General features: G+C 41.1%; 1 protein-coding gene across 3 annotated transcripts; it reads left to right on the top strand.

Annotated features, from left to right (window-relative positions):
* Nucleotides 1-683: 683 nt before the first annotated feature.
* Nucleotides 684-10,800, top strand: ANAPC7 (anaphase promoting complex subunit 7). 3 transcript variants are annotated; one of them, XM_042805540.1, is made up of 11 exons: nt 684-912; nt 1,750-1,834; nt 2,330-2,449; nt 4,255-4,366; nt 4,616-4,769; nt 4,868-5,010; nt 5,271-5,388; nt 5,818-6,014; nt 7,300-7,524; nt 7,951-8,101; nt 8,961-10,800. In XM_042805540.1, the coding sequence occupies exons 1-11, from the start codon at nt 812-814 to the stop codon at nt 9,148-9,150; spliced, it is 1,596 nt and encodes a 531-aa protein (XP_042661474.1). In that variant the 5' UTR covers nt 684-811; the 3' UTR covers nt 9,151-10,800. The 3 variants fall into 3 exon arrangements, with proteins under 3 accessions (XP_042661474.1, XP_032864290.1, XP_032864291.1); XM_033008399.2 differs by having other exon boundaries at nt 1,750-1,936; XM_033008400.2 differs by lacking the exon at nt 684-912 and having other exon boundaries at nt 1,750-1,838.
* The last annotated feature ends 9,094 nt before the right edge of the window (nt 10,801-19,894 follow it).

Raw genomic sequence — 19,894 nt, 5'->3', positions numbered from 1 at the left:
TTTTTTTCCGAATTGACTCTTTATTTTGTGGCAGTAGTTGTTTTGCTGTCACCATACAGCACCAACACACTTGTTACTTGAAGTCAGGTAATACTTTGTTGCTCGTCTGTTGAGGTGTATTTGTCTCTAGACAGCAGGGATGGCGTCTTCAAACTGAAAGCTCCTACTGACGTGATTTGTGGTAGTAGGGTAGCCATGTTTTACATCCTTTTTGTAGTAAAGGGTGGGGAAATATGATTCAGGTATCCTTTCAGTCTGTGCCTTGACGGTGGCCCTAGTGAGGTGTTTCCCCTGGTTGTGGCCCAGAAGAAATTTAGGCTTTGAAGGGTTTTTCTCCTCAGTTACCTATTTTTATAGGCAAGAGCTTCCTTATCTCTGAGATACCGGTCACATATAGCTGCTGCAACCAGCAGATAATGGTCTGAGGAGAAGAAAGACCAGGCTAAAGTACAGTACAGACACAAGAAGTGTGTCTCTTCCACAACATGACACTGAGGCAAGGGACCCCCACGTTAAAACCAGCCGCTCCCTCAGCCCTGCCCGCCGCTCGTTCCCCTCCCGTTACTGCGCAGGCGCGGGGCTGCCAGGGCCCTGAAGCGGCGCGGGGCTGGCCGACCTCACGCCTGTCGGGCCGCACGTCCGCCGTGAAGGCAATGTGGCGGGCGCCCCCAAGCAGGCGGCGTGCGAGGCCCCCGTCGGTGGCGCCATTTTGGAGTGCCGGCGGGCGGCGACGGCATTGCCCAGCTCTTTGCTGTCCGACCGTCTGTCCGTCCTTCCGTCCCTTCCGCTCCGCGTCCTTCCCGCTGCCAGCATGAGCGTGGTGGAGCACGTACGAGAGATGGCGTCCGCCGGGCTCCACTCTAACGTGCGGCTCCTCAGCGGGCTTCTCCTCACGATGAGCGGCAATAACCCGTGAGTGGCCCGGCGGCGGGCTGACAGGCCCGGCGGTACCTCGCAGGGTGGCGGGGTGTGTCTTATGGGCAGGGAAGGAGGCCGGCTCGCTTTTAGAGCTCTTCCTCCCGCCGGGCTCCTGGCCGTGGCCCTGAGGAGGTGAAGCCCGGCTCTGGCAGCGCGCCTCTGTCCAGGCTTCAACCCTCTTCGGGTTACATGGTACAACACAAGCGTCCTGGTAGAGGTGGAGCGTTTTTCTCCTTCTAAGGGCGCCCTGTGTAGGTCACAGCTCTTCCCCTGACTTTATTTCACAGGTCTTCCTTCTGAGGTATCGTTTTACATTTTAGATGGGTTTTGAGGTACTAATTGAAGCCAAAATCCTATTCTGAAACCTTAACTTGTGCAAACATACTGGAAGTGTTATAAAGGGGGTTTGTAAAACGTAGAAACATGTGAATTAGGACGAGGATAGCTGTACAAGGAGGTGGATTGCCTTGTAAGCTTGTGTCCATTCAAACAAAATGTGCTTTAATGGAGGTTGACGCCATGTGGTTTGTTATGGTGAGGGTGGGGGGCTGCTCTGTTTTGGAAAGCAGCTAAACATTAGCTGTTGTTACTGGTGAGATGTCAGGAGAGGCTATTACATTTGTTTGTATACAGATAAAATAAATCGGCAAGATAACACCTTTGTGAGGAGGTAGTATCTGTTACTTAAGGACCCTTCTAATGCAGTAAAGAAACAGCAACAGTTGGAAGTTGGAAGTCAAAAAAACTAAAACTACAAATACTTCTGATCTGTAAAGTTTTCATTCTTATGCAGTTAGCTGATCTCAGCCTTTCTGTTTGCATTTCTTCTAGGGAACTGTTTTCACCATCTCAGAAATACCAGCTCCTTGTGTATCATGCAGACTCTCTCTTCCATGATAAGGAATATAGAAATGCTGTAAGTAAGTATACAATGGCCTTGCAGCAGAAAAAAGCATTAAGTAAAACTTCTAAAGTAAGACCTTCTACTGGGAATGCTGCCTCAACTCCCCAAAGCCAGGTATTTAAAAACTGACTAATGTGCTGCATGAAATGTTCATGTTCCACCTTACTGTTAACGTTACTGACTCAATATCATAGCATTAGATTGGGGATTTATTATGTCAAATAAACCTGACATTTAAGGCTAATTAGTTTTGAAAATATTAGTGTTATGTTTTCTAATGCAAAGCTTAATATGGTCTTGAACATGAGGGGTTTTTTTTTGTATGTGTAGTTCATGCTTTTTATTTGAAGACAGAAGTGACAGGAGCTAGCAGTAGGTTGCATTGTTAACTTCCTTGCACTAGATTTTGTCAGCGTAGTGTAAGCATTTAATGAGGAAACCTTACTCAGTTTTTTTTTTTACTTGACTAAAACAGCATTGTACTTTAAAGTTTGTTTTTTATTTCAGTGTTTACCATCTGAAATTGAAGTGAAATATAAAATGGCTGAATGTTATACAATGCTGAAGCAAGATAAAGATGCCATTGCTATTCTTGATGGCATTCCTTCCAGACAGAGGACCCCAAAGGTTAGTTCTGGCAGACTGTTGTCACAAGTCTTTGGTCAGCATATCTTGACTCTGTAGGCCAGTACCTGGTCAAAAAATAACGTAGCCTATAGGTATAATGTCACTGTGTCTTGGTATTTGTTTTTGTATTAGTTAAATGTCATTTGGAAAAATGTCCTAAATGCTTAAATTAGCTTAGTTTATTTGGCATCTTTTCTTTAAAATCAGACAAATTTTGTATTCCCTCTGTTATAAAGAATTCAAAAAAAAGTAAAGAGCTAAACATTTGTGTGCATCTTTATTAATTTTTGTGAATTACCTGGTTAACTCTTCAGTACTGCACATGGCAGGTACAAAATTTTGCTTGTGTACAAGGATGAAGAAACACTATTTATTTTAATTCCAAAAGTCTGTGAAGTATTTGTATATCTATACATAAGGCTGAGAATCTATATCATACATTTGATAGTTCTTTACATGTTGTCATGAATAGTTTCCATAGGGCAAAGAATAATGGTTGGTCTTAACAAAAGCATCTACCAGGAGATAAATTTATGTGATCGCAAACAGCTGAGTTTCCCTAAGTTAGTGAGTGATGACCACATACCTGACTGAATAATTTTCTGCAGTTCTGAGTCAAACATGTAAGTGTGAGAGCCAAAGCAATTGTTTAAATTGATGTACTTTTCCTGGCTATAACCACAAAGTGGAGTCCTAGTCTCTGTGGAGGAGCTATTTATCACTGGAGAGGAAAGGCATGCTGTCACCTGCTGTAGCTGAAGAAGAGACTTGTAGCCTTACTGTCTCACAAGGTTGACTGTTCTGTGGAGTTTTCATCATTAGCCAGTCAACATAACTTGCTAAATTGTGATTGCTCAAACTGAGCAAGGGTTTTAATATATTATTGACTCAGAATGTGTATGGAATGACACTTCATATCTTTTTGTATAGTTTGAGCAATGTAAGATTCTTGAGAGGGTGAAGACTTTGGCAAGTAGAAGGAATGCCAATGCTCCACCTTTTAAAATCTTTTCATCCTTTTTAGTAACAGTTTAGATAATGTTAAATATTTAGATCCTATTATGGTCTGCAGTGCCAAATATGTTGAGTCTTTGCTTGATGGCTCTGTTATGTCGTAAGGGCTGAAAAGGTTAACAGATCAGGTCAATCAACTTATGTTTTATGTTAACAGTTTTCCTGTATTGTGCTAACAGTGTACATGGCTGAGACTCTAGTAACATCAAAGTATTCTGTTTAAATACTAACTTGCAGAACAAAAAAAGAAGACAAGATTGAGAAAAGAAAACTTTTTACCTAGACACACTAGTGAAATAAAGTAGTGTGGCAGAAATCAGCTACTAGTGTTTCGTAGAGCACAAATAATTTATGTTCTTTCATCAATCATGACTTCTTTCAGAAGCTAAATGGAAATTTTTTCTGGCTTCCTAAGCTAATTTTCTCAAAGACGTCCATTGATATGGAGAGATCAACTGAAAGAAGGCTAATGTAATGTATATACAGGTCCCTCTTTGCATCACATCTAAATGCTTTCCCATCTTTTAACTTCATATATGCAAGACACTGAGATTTCAAGATGCACTATGCAAATACAGAAGAGCATAAATTTTATCTTTAGACTCAACAATTTTAATTTTGTACTATATGATACATTACAGTGTTCTCAGAAGAAGAGCAGGTAATTTTGTCTTCTGCCCAGAACAGGAGGGAGGGAGGCAGACATGCTTGAAGACAAAGTTGTGACCTTTTCTTGGTGAGGATTTCTCCTTTCTCATCCTTGACTCTACCAACGTTTCTATTGCTTGTAGATCAATATGATGTTGGCAAATCTATACAAGAAAGCAGGTCAAGAACGCTCATCTGTTACGAGCTACAAAGAAGTACTGAGACAGTGCCCTTTAGCACTTGATGCCATACTAGGTAGGTGTCTGCACACTTAGTATTTCAGCATTAAACAGTATTATAATTTGAATTATGCTTGGGACTAGGTAACTGTCTTTCATTTGCATGTAATATCTAATTCCTATGTTATGCAAATTCTAAAAAAGTATTGTAAGAAGCTGCTTGGTTTTGCTTGTCAAGGGATGGAGTTTCTGGTCTCCAGACAATTAATTTGTATTAAAAGCAGTTCATGGTGGCTGAAATTGCTGTGTATACTGTTCTGAATAGGCTTGCTCTCACTGTCGGTGAAAGGTGCGGAAGTGGCCTCTATGACAATCAACGTAATTCAGAGTATTCCTAACTTGGATTGGCTTTCTGTGTGGATCAAGGCATATGCTTTTGTGCATACTGGAGATAACACAAGAGCAATAAATACCATTTGGTAAGAGTTCAAAGAGCATGATGTAATCAAATAATATATTAATACTTTTTAATGTAAAATGTCATTATACAAATAACAGGCATTTTTTTCTCTTAAAGCTCTTTAGAGAAAAAGTCATTGCTGAGGGATAATGTAGACTTACTGGGGAGCTTAGCAGACCTGTATTTCAGAGCTGGAGATAATAAAAATTCTATTCTAAAATTTGAACAAGCACAAATGTTGGATCCTTACCTAATAAAAGGTGAGTAAATCCTAAAAGACAGTTCACCTAGTGTAATGATCTCATGAGGAGCATTAGAGTAGCAGCTACATGCAATCAAGCATGCAATGGACTATTGTATATTGCACCTGGCTTTCAATTCAGAATTTACATTCAGAGGCTGTATATCTTGAACAGTTACTGGTAGTTGCATAGTTTGAAGGAGATGTTTGTGTGTTTGTTTTTTCTTGTGAATGAACTTTCCATTTCTTGATGATTGATCTTCAAATGTTTCTCTTCAGGAATGGATGTATATGGTTATTTATTGGCACGTGAAGGGCGACTAGAAGATGTGGAGAACTTGGGCTGCCGTCTCTTCAATATTTCTGACCAACATGCAGAACCCTGGGTGGTATCTGGGTAAGTTTTCTTTCCTTTCTTACCTCAACTCTTGATTTGTTGCATGTGGTGGATAACAATTGATACAGTGGATTCAGCTTTTTTGTTTGGATGCTTTTCTATCCTATCTGTTCTGTTCTCGGGGTAACTTAAATTAGCTATCCATAAATATCTATTTTGGTTGTTTTCTGTATGTTTAAACCTATTAGAGTTACCGCACCTGTGCAGTAACAATGATGTATTAAATAGCTGTAACAGTTAATATTCATACTGCTTTTTTCTAAACTCCTGAAGAGTTTTTTTTCCCTTGCATTTGAAGTTAAGAATATATGCAGAAGTTCAACAGTTGCCTTTAATTTTTTTTTTCTTTCTTTCTGCTTTTAAACCTCTGTGAATGTACATAGGTACCACAGACAGTACATGTTTACAGTCCCTCTTGTCTTTCCATAGGTGTCATAGTTTCTACAGTAAACGATACTCCCGTGCCTTATATTTAGGAGCAAAAGCTATCCAGCTTAATAGTAACAGTGTTCAAGCTCTTCTGCTGAAAGGAGCTGCTCTTAGGAATATGGGCCGAGTACAGGAAGCGATTATACACTTCCGTGAAGCTATACGTCTTGCACCTTGCAGGCTGGATTGCTATGAGGGTGAGTGAAGGGAAGCTACTCACATGTACAGCATTGCTTCAGTGTGAAAGTTGGTGTCATGATGAGGATTAGGCAAGGGAATAGACAAGAGTTCTTTTCTCCTGCTGACTTTCTAGTAAATGAATTATTACTACCTGTAGACCTATAAACCTCTGGTAGAAGCGGTCAGATGAGGGATACTAAGCAATGCATGTATGTGTAAGAATGATTTTCAAAAAGGGCTTTTCTTGTTGTTTTGTTTAATCTGGATATAAATACACTCGGGTGTTGAGAGCAGATCACTTTTGGATGATGGTGCTAACTGTGTGGTTAATTCCACTGGGAGCTTGGTTTTGTCATAATTTTGTCATACTTAATCTTGTTGATGTCAACAGCAGCTTCATGTAAATAGTGAGTTGTGAAGAGCCCGGGTGAAGTATTTAATATCTCAGTACGAGAATTGGACAAAAATCTTAAATTATGTGTACTTAGTCTTACGCTTTTTTTTTTTAGTACGTGCCCATAAATAAAAGTGATGAAGTCAAGTATCTGTAGAACAGATATGTTGAAATGCAGGCTTATGAAAATATACAAAAGAATTGTATGAGAGGTGTTAAATCCTGCACCAGTTTGTAATATGGTGATGTGTTCTATGGTCTATTTTCTTAGGATTCCCTGGTTCTCAGGTTTTTTTTCAGTGGTACTTGTCTATCTTCTATGCAATTATTGGTTAAATAAAACCAAGCTGATTATGCTGTAACACCCAGCAATGAAATTTTATTTTGTTTTGTTTTTTTACTTTTTAATTTATTCAAAATGGAGAGTGCTAATTTGATTCTCATGGCTGCTCCAGTTCCATATCTTGCTCTTTGTGGTGGGCACAGTGCTGTAGAATCCCTGCTAAAGTGAAAAGCATGCGTTTAGAAATACTGTAATGCAGTTTTATATTTGCTTGAATAGTTTTGCTTCTCTTGTAATCAAGGAAGAAATGTGTAACCTGTCACAACTTAGTCTTTTGCAGATATTGGTCCTGGGAGATGGTCATCCGTCTCCTACCTTTGTCTTAGTTTCCCTATAGAACTCTGTGCCATTTTAATATTTGTGTCCAAGTTTTCTTATCTGCAAATTTCTTTGGTATCTTTTAACGAATGCTGGGTATAGAGTCACTTTCTCAATTGCAATTTGTATTTGCTCATTGGAGTGTTAGTTGTTTGGAGTCTGAGTGCTACTAAGTGCAAATACCTGAGGGTTGAGTGTCTGTAGTGCTAACTCAAAAATTGAAATGTTTTCCTTTTTATATCATCAGGTCTCATCGAATGTTACCTAGCATCCAACAGTATCCGTGAAGCTATGGTTATGGCAAATAATGTGTATAAAACTCTGGGAGCAAATGCACAGACACTCACTCTGTTAGCAACAGTCTGTCTTGAGGACCCAGTCACTCAGGAAAAAGCAAAAACATTATTGGACAAAGCGCTGACACAAAGGCCTGATTACATTAAAGCTGTGGTAAAGAAAGCAGAACTTCTTAGTAAGTTCTTTTCTCTTTTCTCATGTTGACTTATTTAAAGCATACTCTTTCACATGGAAGAGTGTTCTGCAGCCTCACTGATGCGAAGAATGTAACAGTGGTGTTACAGCCCAGGCATTTATCAGTTCTATCCTGAAGGAAAAATAACAGGAGTTAATTGCATCTAGCAACTGATATTACACCAGCACTTACAACTATTGCAAACAAAATGTTTTGACTGCAAAGTATATGTAATCATGAGTGTTGCAGTTACTGCAATAAAAAGCCATTGTTCAGAGTTCATCTTTGCAAAAAGTATCTCACTGCTATTCCTTATGCTGACAGTTCTGAAGGAAGAAATAGTCTTGTGAATGCTCTTTGTGTACACTGACTTTTTATAGATGTATCTAAACTATTAATTAAAACTGTAGTTTTGCATATAAACAGGTAGAGAACAAAAGTATGAAGATGGAATTGCTTTGCTGAGGAATGCGCTGGCCAATCAGAGTGACTGCGTTCTGCATCGAATACTGGGAGACTTTCTTGTAGCTGTCAATGAATATCAGGAAGCAATGGACCAGTACAGCATCGCCCTGAGGTAAAGCAGAGACTTTGAGATTGTCATATATTTATAAGAACCAATAACTTGAGTAAGTAAAAAGTTGAGCCACTAATTGTTTAGGATATGCATCGGAGGTAGCTTTATATCATTCTCCCTTAAAACAAAAACATGCAAATGACATCCTGTAAATTAATTACTTGGTCATAAGGCTTTGAACTGAAAAGTGCAACATTTAAGGACTGCATTAATGCTAAATGTGTCAGTAGGCATGCGATTTGATGACAAGTGAAAGGATTAAGTCATGGATTAATTTATAGTTGTTAATTACTGCATAGTCAGGCACCTTAGGATCCATTCCTTTGGACCACTAGGTCCTATATGAAAATCAGTTAAGTCAGTTTAAATGGTGTTATTCAATTTAGCGTAACCTAAATGTTATTTTAGGATCTTACCATGTTTTGATTTCAACAAGTTAAATTTATCTTAAATCTAGCACATTATGTCCACTATAAACTTATATCGCTTAAATGGGTCAGCTGTTTTTTGCTTGCATATAATATATTTAGTCATAGTAATTTAAATTTTTACTGGTTTCATGTTACTTTGTAATTATTATTGTCAGGAAGAGCTGACTAAGTTTCCTGGAAGAGTGTGATGTTTAGGTAAGTGCATTCTTGGGGATCAAAATTGTTTTATATAAAGATTTAATACTGTGTTATGGTCAGCCTGAGGTGAAGTTGCATCATCAACTAAATTGAACTTCTTGATGATGTTAAAAAGGAAGGGCAGACAGGAAGATGAGATTTTTTTTTTTTTTTTTTCTTGACAATAAGGACACAAATGCAGGGGGGAAAAAAGTTCTGGGACAATGCTTTCCTTTTCTTATTTTCCTCAGTTTGGATCCAAATGATCAGAAGTCACTAGAAGGAATGCAGAAAATGGAAAAAGAGGAAAGTCCAACAGATGCAACCCAGGAAGAAGATGTGGATGATATGGAGGGAAGTGGAGAAGAGGGGGACTTGGAAGGCAGTGACAGTGAAGCAGCTCAGTGGGCAGATCAAGAACAGTGGTTTGGTATGCAGTAATGGCCTGTCGTACTGCTGCTTGTTTTGGCACTTGAACATGCCACTAGGGCCATTCTTTGAAGAACATAAACTATGATTTTTGCAGTAACAAAGGACTTTTTTTTTTTTTTGTAATGGACTCTGAAAGCATTTAATAGTTCTATGCATCTCAAGGCCATGAAGATTCTTGATGCTTCTTATTTATTAAGTGTAAGGGACTAACTGTATTGGAGGTTATTTGCAACTTTCATTTCAAAAAATTCCTGCTAAAACTAAAAGCATTAGAATCTGAAATGTGTAGTAAGCTTGTTGTTTATGATAAAAACAATGTTTAAATTCTGTCCAGGGCTAAGTGTGCTTGATCAATTTGTAAATACAGTAGTTTGTACTCCTTTGTGGAAAGGTCTTCCTCTCTTGTTTGTATGCTACCATTTGGGCTCGCGCTCCTGGTGATGTCTGGAGGAGTTGCTTGGGTGTGGCTGAAAGCAGCACTTTTCTCTTGCAGTGTTTGAATTAATTTGTCTTTTTATAAGGCATTACATATGCTATAAAGGAGAAGTTTGGTACACCAGGCAACTTTTGACTTATGGACGGTTTTGTAGGTGACTGATTTCTATGTGTACAGAATTGAGCCAGTGTTGGGGAATTACAGTCATTTCATCAATCCTTACTAAACCCTGTAATCACTTAAAGTCTGTGCATGGACATTTATTTTTAAGTGCAGTTTAGTTTTATTTCAGTATGCTACTAAAAGGTTTTACAGCGGTGACTCAAAGCACTTCACATTCTGTATACAGCACTGACATTTAAAATGATATAAAAAGTATTCATTCCTCTTCACTTGCATTGCTGTAGAAATGTTAAATTATGCAAATATACATATTGTCTTCGTTTTGTCATGTTTATACACTTAATTTTTTCTGTCAGGTAATATTTGAACTAATGTGTTCTCCCTCACCTTTTGAAGCAAAGTTGCATTGCTTCACATACAAATTCTCAACATCAGTGTTTCAAGGGTGAGCTGCTTTGTGTAATCTAGAAACCGTTTCAGTTGTGTGGGCTTGGTGTGTGGGTGGAGGAATTACTTCTTGCTCTTATTTTTCTTAGAGTCCTGATTTCTTTACTCTTTACTAAAACATGTATTTTGATCTTTATATTTGCAAATTAATTCCATTTATACGTATTGTGTTACCACAGGTATGCTGGAGCACACAGGCTTTTTTTTTTACAAAGCTAAAAAATAGTTTTGAGTATCAGTTGGAGGAAGAATGGCTATTCCATACAAATAACAACATGGAAAATAAGCTTCTCCCTAGTTGCAGAAGTATAATGCAGATCAGGGTAAAATATATCTCTCTTTGATGTGCGTTATATCAATTAGAAAAATGCCCAACAGAAAGAATAGGGAGATGATTACTTCTATTATAGTTTATTTTGGTATGTTACATCTTACAAAGGAGGAGTCTAATACTTTATCCATTTAAGAGAATAGCTGTGTATCTGTTCTCTCTGGAATTTTGTGGGCTTTAGACTTTCCAAAATATCAAATTGAATTATGGTTGTTTGAAGACTATATGGGAAGAACAGAAAAGCCTCTGCTGCTGTCTTGGTGATTGAATTGGCATAAGCTGTTACTGCTCTTCCATTAAACAAATATACCAAATGGCTGTATTTCAGTTAGAGCAAACATTCTGTTAATTGCATTGTGGTGGATGAGAAGCCTGATCCTGTTCTTTTATAAAGAATTTGTTTATTCACTGCATCACACAGCAATGGTATAGATTTCAGCTCATTGCATGTCTTTCATAACAGAAAGAAATACACATGTACAAGCAACTGCAAAGCAGCTCTCTTTTATTTTTTAAACCCTGCTTTGTTTTCTCCTCACTTGAGCATTCATCAGATTGTATTCTGCATCTGAAAGCCGGGTAGCTTCATTAGCTTCCTAGTTGTATTCCAAACCTCTGTGGATGAAAGAAGGGAGTTCTTGATAAGGAAAGGATGCATTTAATTTTAATGAGAGTAGTATATGAGGTATGTGATGTATATTTTGCAAGCTGCTCAGCCATTTTATTGTAATGATTTCTTTAAACAGGTCAGTAATTGCAGATGGAAACCACTGGCCTTATGCGTTTCTCTGAAACATTTACATAGAACAGGAAATCAAAGAACTACAGTTTTAGTAAAACCATTCTACAGAATGTTTGTAGATAATCTGATAATCTCTCCTTTTAGAACAGATGGAAAACTAAAACTACTTCAAGATGAGTGTGCTGTAAAGAAAACATCGGTGTGCTTACATACAGCTTTAGGAAACAACTCCAGGTACACCTAAGAACACCTTAAGATAGCTGTCAAAATAGAGTTGTATCCTCACTGCTTTGTTTTTCTGAGAACTTGGCTTCTTACTGAAAGTGAAACGTTCAGTCAGATCCTGCAAAAAATAAATACTTCTGCAAGTCCCTGGTGTATTGGGGTTATATAACTTGTGTATAGTCTTTGCTAATAGTTGTACAGTGAGTAAGGAACTTAAGATTCCATACATGTCAAGTGCATTTGAGGTTATATATAGATATATTTAGCACTAGCTGCAGAATTCTAGAGGGATTCTTTTTGCCTATTAATGAGCCTTCATTAGCACTCTAATTTTAGAATGTGATCTCTGGTTTTGCAGAGGTCTTGTGCTCTCTAATTCAGTTACTGGTATTCTAGTTCAGGGAATATAACAATTAGCCTGTAATAAGCAGCTGACCCCATTTTGTCCCTTAATCTTGTGCTGTGCACCTTAGAAGAGAAGATCATAAAGCCAAAAACTGAAGTTCAGACTGAGTCAAATCTGTGAGACAAGCTCCCAAAGTGAAGCAATTTCTAGGTGAGGCAAGAAGGCTGTTGCCATCCAGTTGTATTTTACAGCATTAGCATGGCTGCAAGCGCTAGTCTCAGGCTGAGTAAGGATGGAGTGCCCATATTTGCTTGAAATTCTTGAATTTAAATCACAGATGTCCTTTGTAAATTTTCATTCTTTACTACTTTGCAATAGAAAAGACACAGAAGTGATGCAAGGGGACAGAATTTCATCAAAACTTAGAGAGACTTGAGTAAGGGCTAAAAGACTTGATTTACGAGAGGCTAAAGGCACATATTCATGATGTGGCTAGGAATAATCTAAATAACACATGGTCTGTAGCAAGTGATTTGCTCATGCTTTATTCTGTAATGTGCTGATAACATCTGAAACATTGGCAGTATTTCTAATTCTGATTTCCAGATCTTAGGATTTAAGAATTGAGAAGCAGATATAATAGAAGGAACTGAGGATTGCTGGCCAGTATAAATGTTTTCTGTCTAATTGAAGTGTTCTTTCTGTTGCTGCTCATTATAGAGAGGTTTTTGATTAACTAGGGCTTTTTTTTTTCCTTTCAGTAACCGTCTTCCTCATTAGGCCTGTTTTTGTGTGGTGATTCTTCTCTCCTTGCTTTTCAGGAGCTCGGTGATGTGGAAACTGATCCATCCAAGGCAGAGTATTTCTTATTCAGCAAACAATATTCCTTACAGCTGAGTTCTAAGTGAGGAAAATCTCAAAGGCTGTGTCTGTCATTGTATTTGTGTAACTTAAAATTATACCATAACCAGATACCTTTTAAAAAAACAGATATAAATCAGTGCAGTCTCCAGGTATCTTAAATTTAGTGACCTTAGGTGGACTTAATATAAACCTATGTTTTCAAACTAAATAGCCTTAGGCAGGGCTTAAAGTAGTGTACTCAAGATAATGTGTATTCAATACTGCCCATCAGTAAATTGATTATAGTAATTGATACAACTTTATGTGGTGCCCAGTCAATTCTGCTGTAGTTTCTTCATCGAAAGTATCCCATGTGGCCCTAAAGAATGATTCCCCTTACCCATTACGTTCCTGTGCTGCCAGGGTGACAGTTTGAAAAGTAATCCTGTGGATTGATACCTGAACCTACCTCAGAAACATTCCGACTCCCATCCTTCTTTTCCTTTTTAACCCTGCAAACCTTTCTGCTACTTTTTTTCTACTGTATTTTTAGATATTTTATCTGTTCACTTTGTAGCCCTGCAAAAGGTTGGTTGGTTTAAGCATGTTGAGGAGGAGAAGGCAAGAACTGTGAAGCTGTTGTTGAATTGCGGAGCCCTGGCCTAAGGCCTGGGTGATCATTAATGTGTTTGTGTTGGTCTGGTGACCAGATCTCGGACGGAAGGGTGACGGGGCGGGAGGAATGCCAGCCTGGCCAGGGGGAGAACAGGGCAACTGCTGCAATTCCTGCTGCATTCCTGGGACTGGCAGGCTGGTTACGATGTCTCTCAGGAGCCAGCAGAGAGGTGTCTAGGGCTGGGTATTCAGGTGAAAAAAAAAAAATAGTTATTCTGGTGCAAACACAGCTCTGGGAAAAGTAAAATGTTCATGTGGGGAACTTCAGTGTAACAATTTATATATTAAGTAAAGCCCTTTGGCTAGTCCCTGCCTATCGCTGTTGATGACAACAACAAAATAGAAAGAATAATCTATGTTTTCACTTACTGTCTTGAGCCTTGTGCTTACTTTGTGAGCCGTAATGGTTGTGTAATGCTGGGTATGGAATGTGCAGGGGAAGCCTCCGCTGCGGTGGGTCACTGACGGATGTTTACACTGTGAAGGCCTCCCTTTCAAATAGCTTCCCCAGAGAGGCCAAGGGCTTTGTAAGTTTGGAGATCAGATTCCTTTTCCTCCTTTCTCTTTATCATCCCATCAAAACACTGATGCATGCAAATAGAGTGATGGTTTGGGGATCTAACAAGAGCAGTACTGTTCCTGACTTAGGAATTTTAAAAGAGACTTAATTCTCTACATCTGGCCATTCACAGAACCATTTCTTAAAGGAGAGCAGATGCCATCTACCGAGCTGCCTGCCCTGCGGCGTGGCCTGCCCGCGGTGTGTTTGACTGGAGCGTGGCGTGGCAGGCAGCACTGACCTTGCATTCTGAACGTCTCCCTGTGGATACTTGGGCTATCTTTTTTTTTTGTCAGCTGTGTGTTCCAGAGCACTGTGAGCCTTGTCTAGAGGACAAAAGAGAGGGAAAAAAACCCAAACAAACAAACAAAAAAACCCCCTATGTCTGGAGACTTTGAGTTGATATATATAATTTCTTAAATACATCCAGAGAACAAAAAGTTCAATTACATCAAAGTGGCCGGACAGGCAGGCAGAGGCAGCAGCACACTGCTTAGCTAACGGGGTTCAGTGATTTGGAACATCTCCCAGCTGGGCTCCCTGGGCTGGGAAAGTTTAATGGTTGGCAGAGTGAGCTACTTACATTGGCAGTTGATCCAAGAACTTGGGTTAATCTGGCAGCACAAAAGGGCCTGTTCCTGTGCTGGAGAGGCAGCGCGTGGCCCTGTGCTTTGCTACAAAGGCTGTTTAGGTGCCAGCTCTTTCCCTGAACTATTTAACTATTTAAAAATTCCCTGAATTTTTGTTGTTCCTGCTTTTTTCCTAACATTTAGCGTATAATATATTGTGTTATTCCTTGACATGCAGTATGACTTGGTGAGCTGAAGCTGGTAACTTGGCTTCATCCTCTTGGAATACTAAATAGTTTTCCAGGAAACTTAAGTGTGATGACATCAGCAGAGCAAGAACAGCAATCTGTGGATACGCATCTTCCTTAGACTGGCCCGTGTAAGCTGCTGTCCATATGGTTCTTGAAACAAATGTTTGTCTGTCGGGAAGCCAGTGAAAAGCTGCGGTCTGTGACCAGGTTGCTTTTCTGCCTTGTAAAACTTGACGAGGTCCTGGTTAGCCAGTGGCCGAGTGGGAAGATGGCGTAGCCTCAATTTCTGCTTTTCCTGCTGTCATCCATGGTGAAAGTGAGATGAGGGCAACGTTCATATGGATTGAATTATTTCTGTCAGTCTGGTGTCCCACGTGGCTTGGATTGCAGGTGTCTGTTTAACTAACACAGGGAAAGTTTGGCATTGCTCTGAAAAAAACTAATTCTTGTATTAGCCTAAGTTCTAGCTGGCCTGGGTAGCAACTGGATTCTGGTGTTGCTGCTGGCTGTTACAAGAGGAGGAACGGAGTACGGAGACAGACCTTAATCTTTCCTCAGCTTGCCAGGACAGCTTGTAATAGGTAAGAAAAGAGGTGGCGGCTCCAGCTAACCTCTCAGTTTCTGTTCTGTGAAGGATAATGTCATACTGAAACTCAGCCAACTCGATAAGGCTGGAGGTCAAGTGTTTGCTCCCCTTAAAGAAATGTTGAGCTCTGAAAAGTTGTAAGGACCTTCCACCCAGTAATGCTGGAAATATTTGAGTTTTTTGCAAACAGGATTCAACCCTTCCTGTGCTGTGCTTTAATTTCTGATTCTGTTTCTACCAACTCTATTGCCCCAAAAGGGTAATTAGGAAACAGATGGGTTTCATCTCCTTTTTTGCTATGATTTACCATCTATGCTACAAATTCAGAGGGCTTAGGTGGTGAAAGGAAGAACATCCATCATCTGGCTTTAAATAAGTGTTGAGATGTTTACAACTTGCTACAGGGATTCCTTGGGAAGGACAGCAAGCTGCCGGGCGTGCAGCCATATGGCACAAAGAGAAGAGTTGCCTGTTGCAGGCAGGATTTGGCCGTTCCTTTCCTCTGCTCTGAGGGGAGGGGAAAGCCTATGGCTCGTTCCTAACCCCAGTCTAGTCCTCGTGCCAACCCAGTGAGGATTGCCTATCCACTGGGCTGTTAGCGATAGGTAAAAGAGGAACAGAGTAGCTTGGCGGGATGGTGCCAGCGGGGTTTTCACTGAGGTGGAAGTGTCTTGGTGAAGACTTCAAAGACCAGTGCCTGCTGTGCAGCTTAATCCCATTAGGCTTTAAGATCAGAGCGTCAGCAGCCCCATTTTGTGAAAGGTTGAATGTTGTTAGTCTTTTAAAGTACATGTGTTGGATAAAAGCTTTTCTGGCTCAGGTAGGGACCTCTCTAATGAGCACATGGAACCCGATTAGATGTAGGGAAGAGCTAAACGCTGAGCTGGGACTACCATTGCAGCTCTGAGTAGATGCAGAAAGGCGACTTCAGGAGTTAGAGCAATTTCCAAGAAGAAGAGAGAAGTATCCTGGGAAATGTGTGTGCTCCAGGCTCAGTGTCTACTTGAGAAAGGAATTCAGGAGTTCAGTTTTAGGTGCTTGAATTTCACTTCAACACCTTTATTTTGCTCTGTCCTTTAACCCAGTCTAAGGGAACTAGTGCCTGGTTCCCTGCTGCGGTAGCCAGCCACTGGCAGCAGTAGCCTCTCTCTGATTTAGCTGTGTGTGCTGATGTAGATCTGGTGCTGTGCAGCACACACATTCATTCTTCTGGCTCATTTTGGCACATCGCATGCAGCTTTTTGCTGTTTTATTGCAGAATCTGGTTGTCACAATGCTGGGATATGGGCAGAAATGTCGGTGGTGCTGTTTGGGGAGGTTCTGTAGCTCTGGGAGGTGGAGAACTTGTTAAAGCAGGTTCTGGGTGCTTTGGAAATGGCCTTGGTTTCTGACAGACCACCTGTGCTTTGTGCACCTCATCTGACAGAGTGGAGATTGAGTTGATGCTATAGCAATTTCCTTCTGGTTTTGTTTCTGTTGTTGTTTGGGGTTTTTTTTTTTTTTGTTTTTTTTTTTTTTTTAATCTATGAGAGGTTGGGGAGCTGTAGGCAGGAGCAGCACGGGGTTTGGAAAACAGCCTGTCATGAGTCTGTACTCTGGTTGAGGCTGAAATTTCCAGTACATGACGGTTGGTTTGTGAGCATGGGTGGGTGTCTGAGGCTTGGGTTCTTGTGCTCTCAGTTCACTGACAGTATAAAGCCCCTCAAGCGGGATGTCCTGAGAAGCTGACCATGCCCACAAACCAGAAGCTTAGATTTTATAATGGTACGGGATTTGGTACCCATAACTTATATCCAGAGGTAAATTGTGTCCACAGCAAAGTGGCCACTGCAAAACAGGACTGGAGTTGCTGGTTGCAGCATGGTGAGATGAGGAGGGCAGGAACCCCTGGCCAGCTGAAGAGCTCCACCACGAATCACTGTTGGCGTGGCAGCCCCGAGTCAGCCCAGCTCTGGACAGTGAGGTTGTTCTTCCAGGAAGAGTTTGCCTGCTGCAGGTCAGTCTCGTACTTAAGTGAAGATCTGTGTGCTTAAGTGAAGATCTGTGTGCTTAAGTGAAGATCTGTGTGCTTAAGTCCCAGCAAAGGGCAGTGACAAGAGAAACTGAAGTCAGGACTTCTGCTGGGGGTGTCCTGCCTTGCTGCATGCAGGGTAGCAGCAAGAGCAAGATCAAAGTGCTCAGTGTTTTGCAATCACGGTAGGCTGGAGCTGTGGGAGTTGGTTATGAAGGCGTGAGCTGGCTGCAGCTTGATGTTAGCCACTGATGTTCTCGAACCCCAGCAGTAAGGCAGACTCTGCCACCAGCGTAAGTAGCAGGGGGGTTGTAGCAGCCTGGGTTTATTGGGTTTGGGGTGTTTATTGTTGTTTCTGAACTTTATTTTGGTTAATTATGGTATCGTCTCTGCCTCAAACAGAGGCTGAATGGGACACACCAAGTGGAGTGCTGTTCAGTCACCAAGTCTGCAGGGACACAGACAATCCCTTTGGGCTGACTCACACCGCAAGTGCTGAAAGTTCCCTGCCCCTCTCCTCAGACTCCTGAACCTGCACCTATAAAATAGGCCTAAAACTCCTTTCCTTTACCATCCCTGGTACTTTTTACCTCTTCCCTTAACACTGGTGATGTCGGCAAAATCCTGTGTCTGGTTTATGTGCAGGTTGGCACTGCCCCAGAAGCACTAATTCAGATGGAAGTGTCTAGGTGCTCCCATCACACTGCACCTTCTCTGCCAGCTGCTCCAGGAGGGGGAAGGGGGTAATAGTTACAGATTCTCAGTTATAAGGGGATAGCACACTGTCTGTTTACACAAACCCCAGGGGCTTGATCTGATCAGTCAAATAGCCTGAGTCTGCTAAACTGATGTCCAAAGGCTCCTCTGCACTTCCATGTAATTAAATTGCTGGGATGAAATAGTTTCTTCTACCATCCTGTGACTTTTCCTGTGTTTTTTTTGTAGCTGAGGTTTAAAGATTTGCCATCTCCCTCCCCCTGGAGCCTTTTCTCACTTCTCACCTACCTTCCTGGGGGTGGACGTGGGTTTTAATCATAGAAATTCACCTCAATGTAAAAATGGGTCTATTTTCTGCCCTCTGTATTTAGAATTTGCTGTAATATGTCTATAATGCCCAATAACTAGAGCTCTAGGGAAGAGTTTCTTTGCTCTGTGGCTGTCAGTGGGTTCATCCATGCAATGCTTTAGAGCCAGGGGTTTGCAGTGAGGAGGAGGAGGGGGAAGATGAAGCTGTTTATCTCAGCATCTCTTACCACATGCTCTTGCACTCAAGTACCTAGCAACCCACTGAGCATCACGTTTTCTTCACATGGCTGTACTCCAGAGTGTGGCTTGCAGTTCATTTGGGTGACTAGTTATGAGTTAAGCTTGCAGATCATAATTTAAAGAAATGTTTAAAAATAAGTTGAGTTTGGGCTCAGTTTGCTCACGAGTGAGGCGCTGTCTGAAGGCAGAGATGCTGAAACCAGCCATGGAATGTAATTTGCCGTGGCAGCAGCACAGACTGGGTGCAAGAGCTGTTTATCTGAATAATGACTTAATAGTGTCACTAATCTTTACATTTGGTACCAGTGCTGGTGATGAGGATTTCTGCAAGTTGGAAAAAAGGGGTAGCAGGAGTAACTGTCACACAGATCTGTTGGTGCAAGGTGTGAGGGCGCAGGTGTTAGAAACTGAACTTCAGGCTCCTTCTGCTGAGAAAGAATCCTCATTTTTTCCTCTCATTTCTTCCTAATTAAAGCAAGGTGAGAAGTTATGACAGGAAGAGGTGCTAATGGGGCCGTTTTTTCCACTGTGTTCTGGACAAATGACTTTAATCATTTTGCTGAGGTGTCTGTGGAAAGCGCTAACGGGACACCTGCCCCCGCCTTTGGGTGCTGGCTGTGCCTGTACTGGCCCTGCTGGGAAGGTTTGGTGGTGACAGTGCTGTTAAAATGACAGGCTATAAATAAGACAGCGGGAAGAGCTGCAGTTGTAGATAACAGCCGAGTGCCGAACTCCGTTCTGACAGCCTCAGCCCAGAGGTTAGGAGCAGAGCTCAGCTCGCTTAGAACAACACTACCATAGTAGGAAGCAGGCACAAGCAGTTCAGCCCTCTGTATTAATGCATCCTCCACCATCCTGTAGTTCAGCTGAACAATGGAATTCAAGCCCCTGTATTTTTAAACCTCGCACGGTTGTGTTTGAAGGGTCTCAGACATGTCACCTCATTTGGATAACGCGGCTTGCGAGCAGGGCACTGCTATCACAGCCTGGAGGTTAAGAGGCATTGCAGTTAATTTAAAACACGTTACTGAAGTTGGCTAAAGTGGTGTATTTAGAGAGGCTTCCCTTCATATTCCTCCAAAGCTTAGTTTTTAGGGCCTTTGGAGCAGAGTGTTACAGACACTTGGAGCTTTTACCCCTGGAGTGCTTCAGTGCAGAGCAGCCCCTGGTCTGGGGAGTGGAACAAGCCCTAAGTGACAGCAGCGCTTCCCACAGGTGCCTTGGGCCTGAGCTTCACCCCAAACACAGCTGGTTCATCTTCTTCCTAGCCAAGGGAGAAGAGACTAGCAGCTGTATCAGGTTGGGGCAATTTAAAAAATAGAAAAGGACAAAAAAGAAAGATG

The sequence above is a fragment of the Tyto alba genome, unplaced genomic scaffold (genome assembly GCF_018691265.1).
Source record: "Tyto alba isolate M040663 unplaced genomic scaffold, T.alba_DEE_v4.0 Super-Scaffold_44, whole genome shotgun sequence".
NCBI lineage: Eukaryota > Metazoa > Chordata > Aves > Strigiformes > Tytonidae > Tyto > Tyto alba.
Note: the sequence above shows the minus strand (reverse complement) of the source record. Positions and strands in the feature narration are given on the sequence as shown.

Bases quoted from the DNA above. Each gene is read 5' to 3' on its own strand.
- ANAPC7 (XM_033008399.2), top strand. From the start codon at position 812: ATGAGCGTGGTGGAGCACGTACGAGAGATGGCGTCCGCCGGGCTCCAC. The intron at 5,389-5,817 runs GTAAGTTTTCTT...GTCTTTCCATAG, and splicing joins GAACCCTGGGTGGTATCTGG to GTGTCATAGTTTCTACAGTA. The intron at 7,525-7,950 runs GTAAGTTCTTTT...GCATATAAACAG, and splicing joins AAAGAAAGCAGAACTTCTTA to GTAGAGAACAAAAGTATGAA.